This window comes from Anguilla anguilla, chromosome 4 (assembly GCF_013347855.1).
Source record: "Anguilla anguilla isolate fAngAng1 chromosome 4, fAngAng1.pri, whole genome shotgun sequence".
Taxonomy (NCBI): Eukaryota; Metazoa; Chordata; class Actinopteri; order Anguilliformes; family Anguillidae; genus Anguilla; species Anguilla anguilla.
In genome coordinates, this window is record NC_049204.1 from 26,698,758 (window position 1) to 26,711,815 (window position 13,058).

General features: G+C 43.4%; 1 protein-coding gene across 10 annotated transcripts in view; it reads right to left on the reverse strand.

Moving 5' to 3' along the window:
• Positions 1-4,176: 4,176 nt before the first annotated feature.
• kank4 (KN motif and ankyrin repeat domains 4) overlaps positions 4,177-13,058 on the reverse strand; it is a 40,389-nt gene continuing 31,507 nt past the window's right edge. For 6 of the 10 annotated variants that reach the window (XM_035414273.1, XM_035414275.1, XM_035414272.1 and 3 more), the window contains 7 exons: positions 12,103-12,196; positions 10,576-10,782; positions 9,871-9,955; positions 9,332-9,551; positions 8,949-9,091; positions 7,519-7,719; positions 4,177-6,541 (listed from right to left, as the gene is read on the reverse strand). In XM_035414273.1, the coding sequence (XP_035270164.1) occupies positions 6,431-6,541; positions 7,519-7,719; positions 8,949-9,091; positions 9,332-9,551; positions 9,871-9,955; positions 10,576-10,782; positions 12,103-12,196 (1,061 nt within the window). In that variant the 3' untranslated portion in view covers positions 4,177-6,430. The remainder of the gene's footprint in view (positions 6,542-7,518; positions 7,720-8,948; positions 9,092-9,331; positions 9,552-9,870; positions 9,956-10,575; positions 10,783-12,102; positions 12,197-13,058) is intronic. The other 4 variants (XR_004764855.1, XR_004764854.1, XR_004764853.1 and 1 more) reach the window with 4 other exon arrangements.

Below are 13,058 nucleotides of genomic sequence, written 5' to 3' on the forward strand. Positions count from 1 at the left end.
AGGATCAAGTATTTTGGATTACGTTCATTCCACAGCCATACTGAAAACATTTTGTATGCCGTTTGTTGCACAAACTTTTCAAAATGCCTTCTGCACTGTGTAAATGAGAACTTGGAAGGGGGAGAGGGTGATTGTTGCAGTCAAATAGTTTGGTTTTGAATCATGATTTGTAAATATGTTTTCATACTGGAAAACTTTTGATAATGTTTTAAACATTTCTGTAAAAACGATGTGTATATAAGTCTCCAGAAAAGAGTGTAGACCATATATGAATTTATTTGTACACAAAAGCACTGGATTTCTTTACTACTTGATTGTAACTAAAATTAATAATCTGCCAAAGTGTTTTTATTCTTTTTTCTGTAAGGTATAATTTTGTTTTGCTTTTTAACAGTCAAATGTTGCAGAAGGTAGGGTTGTCATAATGTATTTTATTGTTTAATAGATTTGGTTGTTTTTAAAGAGGGGTTATCATTTAATTTATTGGTGCCTTGCTTGTGTTAATGTACATTTTCCTGTATTTGTTTTTTGGTGTATGTGTCTGTAGGTGGGTTGGGAAAAGGGAGGGGAATTATACTTAGCAACTTCTGTACTTACATTGAATATCTGTACTGTATGCCAAAATGGTCACACTCACGTTTCTATCAAATCAAGCTGTTCATAAATATCTCTATATATTGATATATTAAATTTGTAAAAATCACATAATTTCCTCGTTTTTCTTCAAGGAAAGAAATATTTCCGCGAATATCCTGAATTTTCCTATCTCTGTACCTGTTGTTTAATGTGCTTTCTAGTGGATTTGCCCAATGCTGGCAATGCTGAATGCGTGGATCGGATGAAGACAGGGAGAGGTACCGCCCCGTACAGGTGCCGTTCCCGCCAAAAAGCTGTGATGCCTCCCCCACAGCATGTGCCGCCATTGTTCCGCTGCCTGTGTTTAACATGCGGGCCCACGCCCTCACTGTTTGTGTAATTGCCTAGATAAGAGAGAGTGCTCTGGACCACTTTGTCCTCCATTTTAATCATAGTCTTTGAAGCTTTGAAAAGCATGTCTGTCTGGAAGGAGTAATGAATAAGAGATAGCTCCTGTTACTGTGATAATTATTTCAACGCAACTGTTTCAAGTGTTTTCTAGTGTTTTGAGGGAGGCAGCCACTGTGTTGAGGAGAAGCCGAACAAGTTCAAAATTTCACAGGGTCTGCAGGAGACGTCCTCCACCTGTCAGACACGTCCAACACCACGGCACTGCGCACTGCGGGTGGGGCACAGTTCCCTAAACCCATTACAGCCGCGGGAACTAAATAGAGCGGTGCTCAAACTGCATATTAATCTTGTTGGCACCCTTGTCCATGAAGGATTAATTTCTCATTTGTTTTTGTTTTTTTAAGTTGCCATCCACGCGAGCGCTGGGGTGAGAGGCGGTTTTGGCGTAACAGCTGGGTCTGTGTTATGAGGGATGACATAATCTTCTCTCTCTACGTGGAAGTGCGTGTTCCCAGTCATTAAAGCGGACTTCCCGCTGCCGCCGCGAACACTTTAATCGGGAAGAGAGGGAGCGAGGAGACGATCAGCTAAAAGCCATTATGAGTTCATTAGTCTTAAAATTCCCCATATAATGAGCAGAGCGTTTTTTTCCGTCGGCAGACGAGGCGCAGACAGGGCAGAGAAGGTATCTGCAATTCAAATGAGGCAGGGGATTAGTCGCCCGACGACTGCACGCTCGTCTGCAGGCTTTCGTCTGCGGAGACTGAGCGCGTATGGGAGCCCCTGCACATTCGCGCTAGCGCTTCCGATGGGTGCCATTTCTTCTCTAATTGGGGTACAACACATTAGGGCTGCCGGTGATTCTCTCCAGGCCCACGGCTTGCTTTTAAATCCCTTCTTTAAGTTGCAGTCGCGAAGCGCGGTTGGCTGTGGCTGTTCTCCTGTAGCAGGGGGCTTTAAGAGAGACGAGGGTCTTTGAGCAGCCTCTGTCCCTCGGCATGGATGTGCATCTGCTGTAAGGTTTGTAAGCATGAGACATCCCCAGGGAGCCTTTAGCAGGCACTCGTTCTGAGGTTTAATGTGAAAGGCTGTGCTGTTTGTAGAGCTGGGCATTGTACCGGAATGAAAGCAGGCCGGTATTAGTATTCAGAAAACACACATCACCGGCAGCAGCATCATCCGCTGAGCTTAAGAGCAGGCAACGCAGAACTGGGTGCACTCTTTGGATTATGAAATTAATGAAGATCTCTTAATTTAGTCTAGAAACAGCGGTTTTAGAATTTGAAACAGGAAAACAAAATGCATTTTAATGAATTTCGTTAATATTCATGTGTTCTTATTCACATAACTGCTGGGACTAGCTTTATTACCTATAATGGAATTAATAGAACCAGCAGTACCCAGGGGGAAAGGCACACGGTAAATCCTTGCATATAGCACACTGATTTAGGTGCCATGCAGACTATGCCATGAAGACTTGTCCGGAGTAACAGTGCCATCTGCAGGGTATATTTTTAAGTGCATAAAATACTGTAGAATAGCAGTTAAATTAATACGGGTAGTCGAGGACACACAGAGGTTTTTAGATCATTAGTTAAATGCGTACTAAAAAGCAACAATAAAAGAAATGCTTGTTATGCATTTCAGTTTCCAATCCTAATGCAATGGCTAATTTGCAATCCTACAAACTCATCTCCATGTTGAATTTAAAGTATCAATACATACTGTAAATGGCCTTAGCAGAAAAAGCAATGCTAGATGGCTTTATTTCAAATGGAACATTATATAACGGTGGAGCAGAAAATATGCCACTAAAAATGAGCAACCTCACCCAGAAACATGGCCCTTCAGTACGATCTTCAGGGTGCAGAACATGCAGGGTGCACATAGCAACATTCTGCAGTTTACATACCTTTGATCATGGCTTTGTATTGGAGGAAACAAATAATTTCCTCATATTTAACATCTTAAATCATTTATTTTCAAGTACAGCAAATTATCAGATTATTACAATTATGAATGATAATAATACCATTTTTAAAATTATTTATCATGTTTTATATTGTTAAGAAGTTATATACAGTGTATTATGACATTCTTTAATATTATATAATTAAACATATTATATTGCTTTAGTATTTTAATTGTTGAATATAACAAACATCAGCATCATAACAGGAAGCCAGTTTTTCCTACACTATACTTCAGACCGATTACAGGTAAACATGTTTGTTTTTTTGTTTTTGTTTTTCTTGCGAAGGCAATGAGCATTGAACACTGTATGTGTAGCTGGAAGCTCAACCCTGAATATTCAATATGTACTGCTTCATATGCCTGTACCATCAATAATACACATTACTTCTCATAAACTTTATACAAATGCAGCCAGCGGCAGCCCACATATGTGTATAATGATGACCGTTTTCTGGGTATTAGGGTCAGTAATTTTATACGGTCTATGGGTCAGTATCACTTCTGGTGTATTAAAAGATCAATGATTTCCGATTGCCTGAACCCAAATAATCCCAGTAATCCAAAATTGATTGTTATCCTGAATTTAAATAGATGTTGAAAATGAATTTGCTGAGGAAGGTAGATGAGTTTGGTTCTTGGATGTTGGAGTTGCACCAGTAAGTTCTGGGAAGAGGCGATTCCAAAGAATTGAAGGGGGTTGACATGACCGCAAGGGGGCAGAACACTCCACAGGATGCGTTTGACTGCTACATAATAGAGCAATGATGATATGAAGAACGCAGAAAGGATCCCAGGATGTGACTAATGTCCCATAAGACGACCCTTGTCAAAATTTGCTGAGAATCACACGTAATGAATTACACGACTATGGACAATGCAATGTGTAGCAAAGCTTTTTCAATTGCTAATGCTTATACAGCAATTCTCATATTCATGTAATATTCCCTACTGTATGCCCTGAGCATGCCTGTAAACGTGTGCACTGCACTGTATGTGGTAAGGGGAAAATTAGATTTTTTAAACTTACTTAGTGCAGCCCTGCAGAATATTACAATTTTCCTCCAAAACATAAGGAATGGGGCATTCATTTCATAAGTAAGACTGCAGAGATGGTGTTCATTGTTTTACTGTTAGTGTTATGTCCTGTGAAATATAAGGCATTTCAGAATATAGCACAAGTATTGAGATAACAGCACATAATAACAATACAAATACTTAGGACACTATTTTTAATAATAATAAAAAATAAAAACAAATCACTGCATGCCTTTAAAGCATTGAAATGAAATTCCTCACTACCAAGTCTCAAACAGATGCAAAGTTAACTGTTTATTTTTTCAAACAATTAAAATTTCATAACTCCATTTGATAATATAAATGTAATATTTAGCAGACAAGTACATCATTTAGGACAGAGTTCATGTTTGAACTGCTCAGTTCAGGTAGAAACTGATGATATTGTACTCTTACATATCCTTTGCAATTCAGTCCTCTCAGGGCCTCAGAAGAGGAGAGTATCATCTACAAGGAAGACAAAACATCTAAAAAATTACCAGGATTCATTCGTTTTGTGTAATCTTGAGAGTGGTTTGCAATGTTTTTGCACAAACATCCATTCCAGGCTAGATATGGTTATCTGTATAAAAAAAAGCTACTTAAACAAATGCAATACCTCTCTTCCAAGCACGCTGGTTAAACTCAAACTTGCTGCAAAGAACCATTCTCTAAACATGTATAATTCCAACAAATAGTTGATATATTGACCTACAGCATAAGTCTTTAAATATATTTATGTTATATTGAAAAAATATATAATATTAAATAAATATATTTTTAAAATGAGTCAAAAGCTAATTATATATGATTGTAAAACATTTTTCAATATGCACAATTGGTGCATGGTTCTTCCCCCCAGGTCCAGTTGCATACAGGCAGAAATGGCAACAAACCTGATCTCATCTCAAACTGACACAGACCTGACTAATGGGCTCTGTATGGAGTTGCCATGGTTGCATGTTCCAGCACAACGCTGATTGTTTCTTGGAATAAAGTCCCATGTCAGGGTAAACGTGCTGTATTATTGTCTGCCACCTGGTGGATTTTCTCTGGAAGCGCTATGTTAGGGGGGGAAATGAGTGTCCCTTTCCTCTGCTCCTCAAACGTTATTTTGCTCATTACAGATCTGTCCACAGCTGGACAGGCCGAGTGTCAGGTTGGCAAAGTCCTGTCACAGCTGCACTGTTCGCTTAGTGTGGGCTCAGATAGCCATAACAACGGTGACCCTTTTCATTCCCTCCCCTGTTTACCTGCTCTTCACTTCCTCTCACACCACTCATCCAAGACCAATGACTCCTCCACAGTGCTCAATGCGGGAGGCTCATGTCCACAAACACATTCCTATTCTTCCAATCGCCCGCATCACTGAAGAGAAGGAATAAGGACGCCTGTAATGGAATGTCAATTAGCATCTAGCTAACATTCTTTGTGCATTCCTAACAATGTGTTGCATAATATGGCGAGGAACCACAAGCACACAGACACAGATAATATATCAGAGAGGAGAGAGGCAGTAAGCTATGTGCATATACTGTATCACTTGAAATGCAGTCAAGGCAACAGTTAACAGGCAGCAGAGTAGAGTAACTGTAAACATCTCCTTTCCTCCTCCTCAATGGTCAGGAATCCATTCTATCCAACATGGACAGATTTTCTAGCAAAAATACTGTTGAGTTAATTCTGCTGGACCAGAAGAGTCAGTTTTGGAACAGCAAGACTGAATGTGTCTGAAGAGATATACACTCTGTCAGTAGAATACTGGTATATTAACTTATTTATGCCTTACATGCCTTCAAGCCTCCTCAGCTATCTGCTGTACAACCTTCATATTGGAGAACCACGGGGTCATGAGTGTCCACTCTCAGGTCACAGACATGGAGGATACGCAAGGGAAGGATACAGGCAAAGAGAAACTGAATAAAACAAAGTGCAGTACTAAAAGAAACCAAACAAATACAGTGTCTAATGTGCAACTCAGAAAAATCCAGATGGTACGCATAAAATAACGGTGAACCTATAAACTTGATGAAGAGAGTGGTAAAAAAAGAAAAGCAAACTGATTATGATTATGTGTGATAGAGTGTAGGAGGTACTGAAGATGTGCGTGGGAATATTTCACACTGAACATGGAAAGCAGGGACCATGTCAGCGTGCCTAGATTCGCTTAATGTGGGACGATCACCCACCATGTTCCTCCTCCTGTATTTTGATTGGTAGACGAGAGTACTCTTCTTATTGAGCATCGTCCGCATGCAAAATATGCATACAGAATGTCCGCTGATATTTGAAATATTTCCCCCCCCCCCATTTTTTTTTCTTCAAGATTGCAACGGCTGCGTCGGATCCCAGCCGAAAGTTGTGATCTGGTCAATGGAGCCTTTGTTGTCCGGGGGAACAGAGAGGGGCTGTTGGCTCAGAGGGGCCTGGGGGTGTCGGAGGCCCCCTCGCTAGCACGGGCCTTCAGGAGGTCTGCTAGCTCCGAGTGGGAGGCCTGCATAGCCACCTCCAGAGCACTGTGGCCTTCCTGTGAGAGACAGAGAACGCAGCGCAGAGTCAGCGCACTGTCACAGGGGAGGGGGGGGGAGGGGAGCGGGCGAGCAGGCTAATATTTGTCTGCGGATTACATGTGACTCCGAGAGAGAGAGACAGAGAGCAAGGCAAAGACCTGATCCAAGCACTCCACCCCCATAACAGATATAATACCTTCTAAGAGGAATTAGTAAATCTGACCCACAGAATGGAAGTTATTAACGAATAATAATTCCTACACGACCTCACTGTCATACTGATTTGACTTTGTGAAAGCATTTTGATCCGTAAATGTTGGGGAATTGGCTTCTTGTGAATATGCACATTTCAAATCCCCTTTTGCTGTAATTACTTAGGACATACAGCAGATGGCAGTGTCAAGTAATTAATTAAAATTGGTCGATGGCCTCGCATTACATGGTATTTGAGTATGTTATTAGCATCCACAACTTATCCACGACATAATTTAACCATGAATAAACAAGCGCAATGTGAGAAAGTGCAATCCTGTTTATCAAGCTAATCTGACCGCTGGTTCTGAGTGGGTATCAGTGGAATATGGGCCACTCCTAACATAGGGATTGATCTCATATGTTTGTGTGAGCGAGTATTGCAGTGTGCCCATGAGCGTGTGCACATATATGTGAGAGCGCGTGTTGTACACATGTCTGTGAGAACGCGTGTTGTGCACATATGTATGAGAACGCGTGTTGTGCACATATGTGTGAGAGCGTGTGTTGTGCACATGTCTGTGAGAACGCGTGTTGTGCTCATATGTGTGAGAGCGTGTGTTGTGTACATATGTGTGAGAGCGTGTGTTGTGCACATTTGTGTGAGAGCGCGTGTTGTGCTCATACGTGTGAGAGTGTGTGTTGTGCACATTTGTGTGAGAGCGTGTGTTGTGCGCGTGTGTGAGAGCGCGTGTTGTGCACATTTGTGTGAGAGCGTGTGTTGTGCGCGTGCGCTGCTCACCCTGTCCGTCAGGCTGAGGACGCAGTCGGGCCGCTCCAGGAGCAGGCGGGCGATCTCAGCGTGGCCGTGCTCGCAGGCGCACATCAGCGCGGTGGAGCCGTCGTGGTCCTGCGTGTTCACCTCGGCTCCACACGCCAGCAGGAGGCGCACCATCGCCACGCGCCCGTGACTCACCGCCAGCATGAGAGCCGTCTGTCCAGCCTGCCGTGCAGAGAGAGGGAGGGCAGGGAGGAGGTGAGAAAGCAGGAGAGCACGGGAGGAGATCATTCACATCAAACTGTAACTGAAGTAGAAAATGACAGGAGTACAGGGGGGAGGAAGAAGAAAGGCTAGAAATGTATAGAAGAGAATAAGAGAGGAGTGCTGGGCAGAGAAGAATAGAGAAGGATGTGACAGCAAAGAAAAGATTATGAAAGAGGTGGAGAGAAGAATGAGAGTGCAGGGGAGGGGGGAGTGGTCATGGGGAAATTCATAACTTAATCTTTCATGGACACCACCACAGCGGGGGGTTCTCCTCCATGCATGGGCACACCCGTCAGCACAGGCGTGATGAAATCCTCTCTCTCTGACAGCATTTGCTTCGCATTCCGTATATAAGGTCAGTCTTGCCACTACATATACCGCTGTAGCCTCATTTCACTGCATTTATGTCAGCTTTTTCAGATCAAGCACAAATGTCTCTATTCAAGTGTATATACTGTATACTATCTACAAATGTAAGTACAACGCACACAATATTAGCCAATACTACAGCTTGAAATATCTGCTGTTAAAAAAGAAGGTAGACTCTGCAACATGTGGCAACATCGCTAGCAGTGTGAAAGTGGTCTGTACTTGACTGCCAGTATGAGAGTTGTCAGTACCTGACTGGCAGTGAGAGAGTAGTCTGTACCTGACTGGCAATGAGAGAGTGGTCTGTACCTGACTAGCAGTGTGAGAGAGGTCTGTATCTGACTAGCAGTGTGAGAGAGTGGTCTGTACCTGACTGGCAGGGTGAGAGTGGTCTGTACTTGACTGCCAGTATGAGAGTTGTCAGTACCTGACTGGCAGTGAGAGAGTGGTCTGTACCTGACTGGCAATGAGAGAGTGGTCTGTACCTGACTAGCAGTGTGAGAGAGGTCTGTACCTGACTAGCAGTGTGAGAGAGTGGTCTGTACCTGACTGGCAGGGTGAGAGAGTGGTCTGTACCTGACTAGCAGTGTGAGAGAGGTCTGTACCTGACTAGCAGTGTGAGAGAGTGGTCTGTACCTGACTGGCAGGGTGAGAGAGTGGTCTGTACCTGACTAGCAGTGTGAGAGAGGTCTGTACCTGACTAGCAGTGTGAGAGAGTGGCCTGTACCTGACTGGCAGTGTGAGAGAGTGGTCTGTACCTGACTGGCAGTGTGAGAGAGTGGTCTGTACCTGACTGGCAGGGTGAGAGTGGTTTGTACCTGACTAGCCCGGGCATTCACATTCCCCTGCCTCAGCAGCTGCAGTGCCACCTCCAGGTCCTCTGGGCCTTCAGCTGTGGTCAGAGAGGCCAGCATGATGGCTGTGTAGCCAGCCTTGTTCTGGATGTCCACTTCACACAGGCCTAGGATAGCAAACACAGCCCATCATCAAGCTTTCATTATTGAAACCATCCATCAGCACTCGGCATAGACTGTTATGAGAGCGCATGCCCTAAGGTATGACATTAATGAGTAAACGCCAGCATATGTTTCCCAGTGTCATTAATGGAGCCGTGGGGGAAAAAAAACATTTAATGTAAATTTCTATTATTATAATAAACATGACCTCACAGGAAGTGAAGTAAGGACGAGCTGTGCCGTACCAGTGTCCAGGAGCAGTTTGACGATGGAGAAGTTGGAGTGGGACACGCTGTAGTGCAGCGCGGTGTTGCCGTTGCCGTCGGCCAGGTTGACCAGGAAGCGGAGGAGCGTGGGCGTGGCGGCCCCCACCTCCTTCAGGTACAGCGTCACCGTGTCCACCAGCGAGTCCTTCTGGCTGGAAATGCGGAACCACTCCTGGTAGAGCATCGTCAGAGCCTCCCTCTGTGGGGAGAGGCAGGCGAGCGGTCACTAAACATGCCCACAAAGATATCAACGGACAATGATTGGTTCCCTACTGCACTGAGAGTACATCTTTACTAGTCCGTGACCAACTTAGATGAGCCTGTACCTGAGCAATTCATACACTCCACCTCTCAAAGTGAATCTGTACTTACAGATTGATGCTTAGTATTATATAGTTCCATTTGATTTTCAAGTACAGTATTTGTTTGTATATGTTCTCTACCCAGAGTATCATCATACAGTTTTCCATTTATTTTACTAATCTTGTTGTTGTTCATTTATGAGGCGGAAAACTTACCATCTCTTTGTCAGGAGCTGCAATCTCAGCCTGGCGATCTTTAATGAAATGGCATGCCGACATGAAGCCTTGGTCTACTGTTTCCCTGAGAACACAATACACCATATAAATATAGAATATAAAAACACAATAATCTTACACTTTTAAGCATTATAAACACACATTTGTCTGTTATATTGCAAAAATTCTGCACCATGCAAACCATTTTAAAAATACAAAGAAAATTGCAGCTTAGAGTTTCCTGAACTGACAATAATGTGAGCAGTCTGTAATCATGGTGCATCTATTTAAACATTGCCATACAATATCCAAGCTAAGGCACACTGTTTTTGTAGTGCTTCTGAAATGTTGTGGCAGGGTTGCATTTTCACTGTCTACAGCAATGGGATAACATTACACATCCCCAGAGATTCTACAGATCAGACATCCCTTTGGCTCACACATTCAGGGTCTCGTCTCCTCATATACTAAAACGTTAGCAGACGCCTGTTGATACTGGCTTTCAGGCTGAGAAACGCTTTGAACAAAGAGCAGAACTGCGTCCATCTCGTATCACTGGCTCCTGGCAGGGGAGGGCCTCTGAGGCATTCTCAGTCTGCTCTTGGAGTGTGCCAAGATCAAACACGCTCTTCACACTTGGCTGTGCCGGACTAACGGCAGATAAACAATGCGCTCCTAAATTCCCCTGCCTCCTCCTCGCCTCACCCGCCTGGCTGCTCCTCCTGCAGGTCGCCGCTGATCTCCGGGGCCGCGGCGTCACAGTCAGGCTCCGCTGCGCAGGCCCCCTCGCACGCGGGCTCCTCTGAGGTCACCACCTCGGCCACGCCCATGTCCTCCTCCTTCTCCTCGGGCTCCGAGCTGTCCTCAGCATTGTCCTCCTCGCTGGAATCCTCGCTGGACGTCGTCTCATAGCTGGATGCACAAGAAAATAATAAATAAATGATGAAAGGAAAGCCTTATGGGCTTTTTCTGCTGATGTGCTGTGGATGAGAAGTGGAAGGCGCAGTGTGAGATGCCTCTCACGCTGAGCTAGGCCGCAGAATGCCGCTCTTCATGGATGTTTATAAATGTTTGCACCACAGAACCAGCTCAACCCCACGATTCCCACAGGGACACAGGTGAACAGAAGCAGCATGGAAAACGGCCATCTAACGGAAGCTTCCGGGAGGGAGACACACACTTGAGAGTGTGTTGCACCACTTGTGGTAAAGGACAAGAAAGGCAGCTGAAGAGATTTTCAGAAAGGAGCAAGAAAAAACTGTTTTGGCTCCGAAATAGAGGACGACTCTGCACATAATCCGGTTTTGTGACTAAAATATAAGGGCACCTTGGTGAAGTCTTAGCAATCAGGTAACCCAACATGAATAAAACCACTGTTTCACCATATATTAATGACTATACTGAAAGGCCTACTTTTCATGAGCTCTGAGGCACAGCTCAAATGAATACAGTGCACCAGTCATGACTCGGAGTATCACTGTTTTTCTTTGGGAGTTTAAAGTTAAAAACCCTGAAAGTCAATGCAAGGAATGTGCTTTCCCTTTATAAATAGTAATAAACCTGCTCTAAAAGCCGAAGCATGATTGGCCAGTTATGTTCTTGTGTGCATGTGTGGTGTGTGTGATTTCCTGGAGGTGTACAATGTGTAGGTCTCTGAGCCACACATTAAGCACACTTCCAAAGCCAGAACATTGCACACTATCCAACCCACCATCTTCCAACAACAGAAGCCCAGCCGCAGGCCCTATGTCTAGCACACCCCCCGGCCTTTAGTAGGTATTTTCATCAGTTCTTCAGAGAAAGGAGTCGTCTGACAACAGTAACTCTGACAACTGTACTCAGGTTCCTCTGATATTATCAACACACTAATGATGTTTTTCTTTGATAAGGGAGCAGGTACTGCTGGCAAGCTCCTTCTGTTGGGTCATTATTGTGAGGAGTATGCAGATGCAGCCGACAGGTTGAGCTAATAATAATCTAACAAGATGCAGCCCTTTGTCCCGAACCGTTTCTGTGTTCAGCACATAAACGTCTGGCTGCACACGCGTTGGGAAGGCACCACGGCAGAGCTTTTGTTTACTTCAGACCCCTGGTGAAAGATGGAGGATATTAAAACACACAGACTTAATGACCTTCACCCTCTGACAAACAAGCCGGGTATTCAGTCCAGTATCTCTGTCTGAGGACAGACACTAACTCCAGGTGGATAAACAAAATCTAATAAAATTGTACCCTCCATTCACGCCAACGAACTTGAGGTTCTTCTTGGCTCCCCCGTTTCCTGGCTTGTCGGCAGGGTCATTCTTCTTCATTATGGATTTGAGTGCTGAAAGGTCAGAGGTGATAGAAAATGTATGCATGTGTTCCACCCGTTAATGTACAAACTGTACCCTGTTTGCTCTCAACAGAAAGCATAAAGAGACAATTATAATTTTACTGAATTATAATTAAAAATGAATGTGACTGTTGAAACAATCAACTGAATAAATCCATTGTGAAAAGCTCTGTATTTAGCAGAGATACTTGCAATGGACCGCCATATATTTTATTGAATCTTTTAATAACCTTTTTAAGAAGCACCAGCCATGACAATGTTCACCACTATTTTGTTTTTGTTTGGTTTGTCTAGTATAATTTATCCCAGTAATAACAGCCTCGTCTTGTTCAGACAAACAAGTCTGATGATTATTGCAGGGCAGGCTGCTGGAGATTTTGGAGTCTATGGTTGTAGTTAAGGAAGAACTACATTAATCAAATTGTCGCAAATAAATCTCTCTACTGGCTCTCTTGTGGTTGACTACACATTCCAGAATGAATAAGGAATTCTGTTTACATGGGATATAGAAAGCTGTTGTTCATATTATAATTAGATTATTCCAACTGTGTTTTACAAAACTAAACAGACTAAACAATATCTGAGGCAACTATTAATATTGATGTTGCAGAGAGCCATGGGTTCCACCCATGGAAATGGAATCTGTCTCCACTTAAACATTTCTCTGAGTATTTCTGTAATTTCTGCATTGTAATTTAAACCAAATGTTCTTTAACTCTACTCTTCTTTAACTTACAAAACAATGCAAAAATGCAACAGAGCTGAATTTTGATATCACATACTTCAACTGCTGCATTATATCACACTGAAACTAAAACATTTTGCAGACATAAGGTTCTAGTGAGACAAAAAA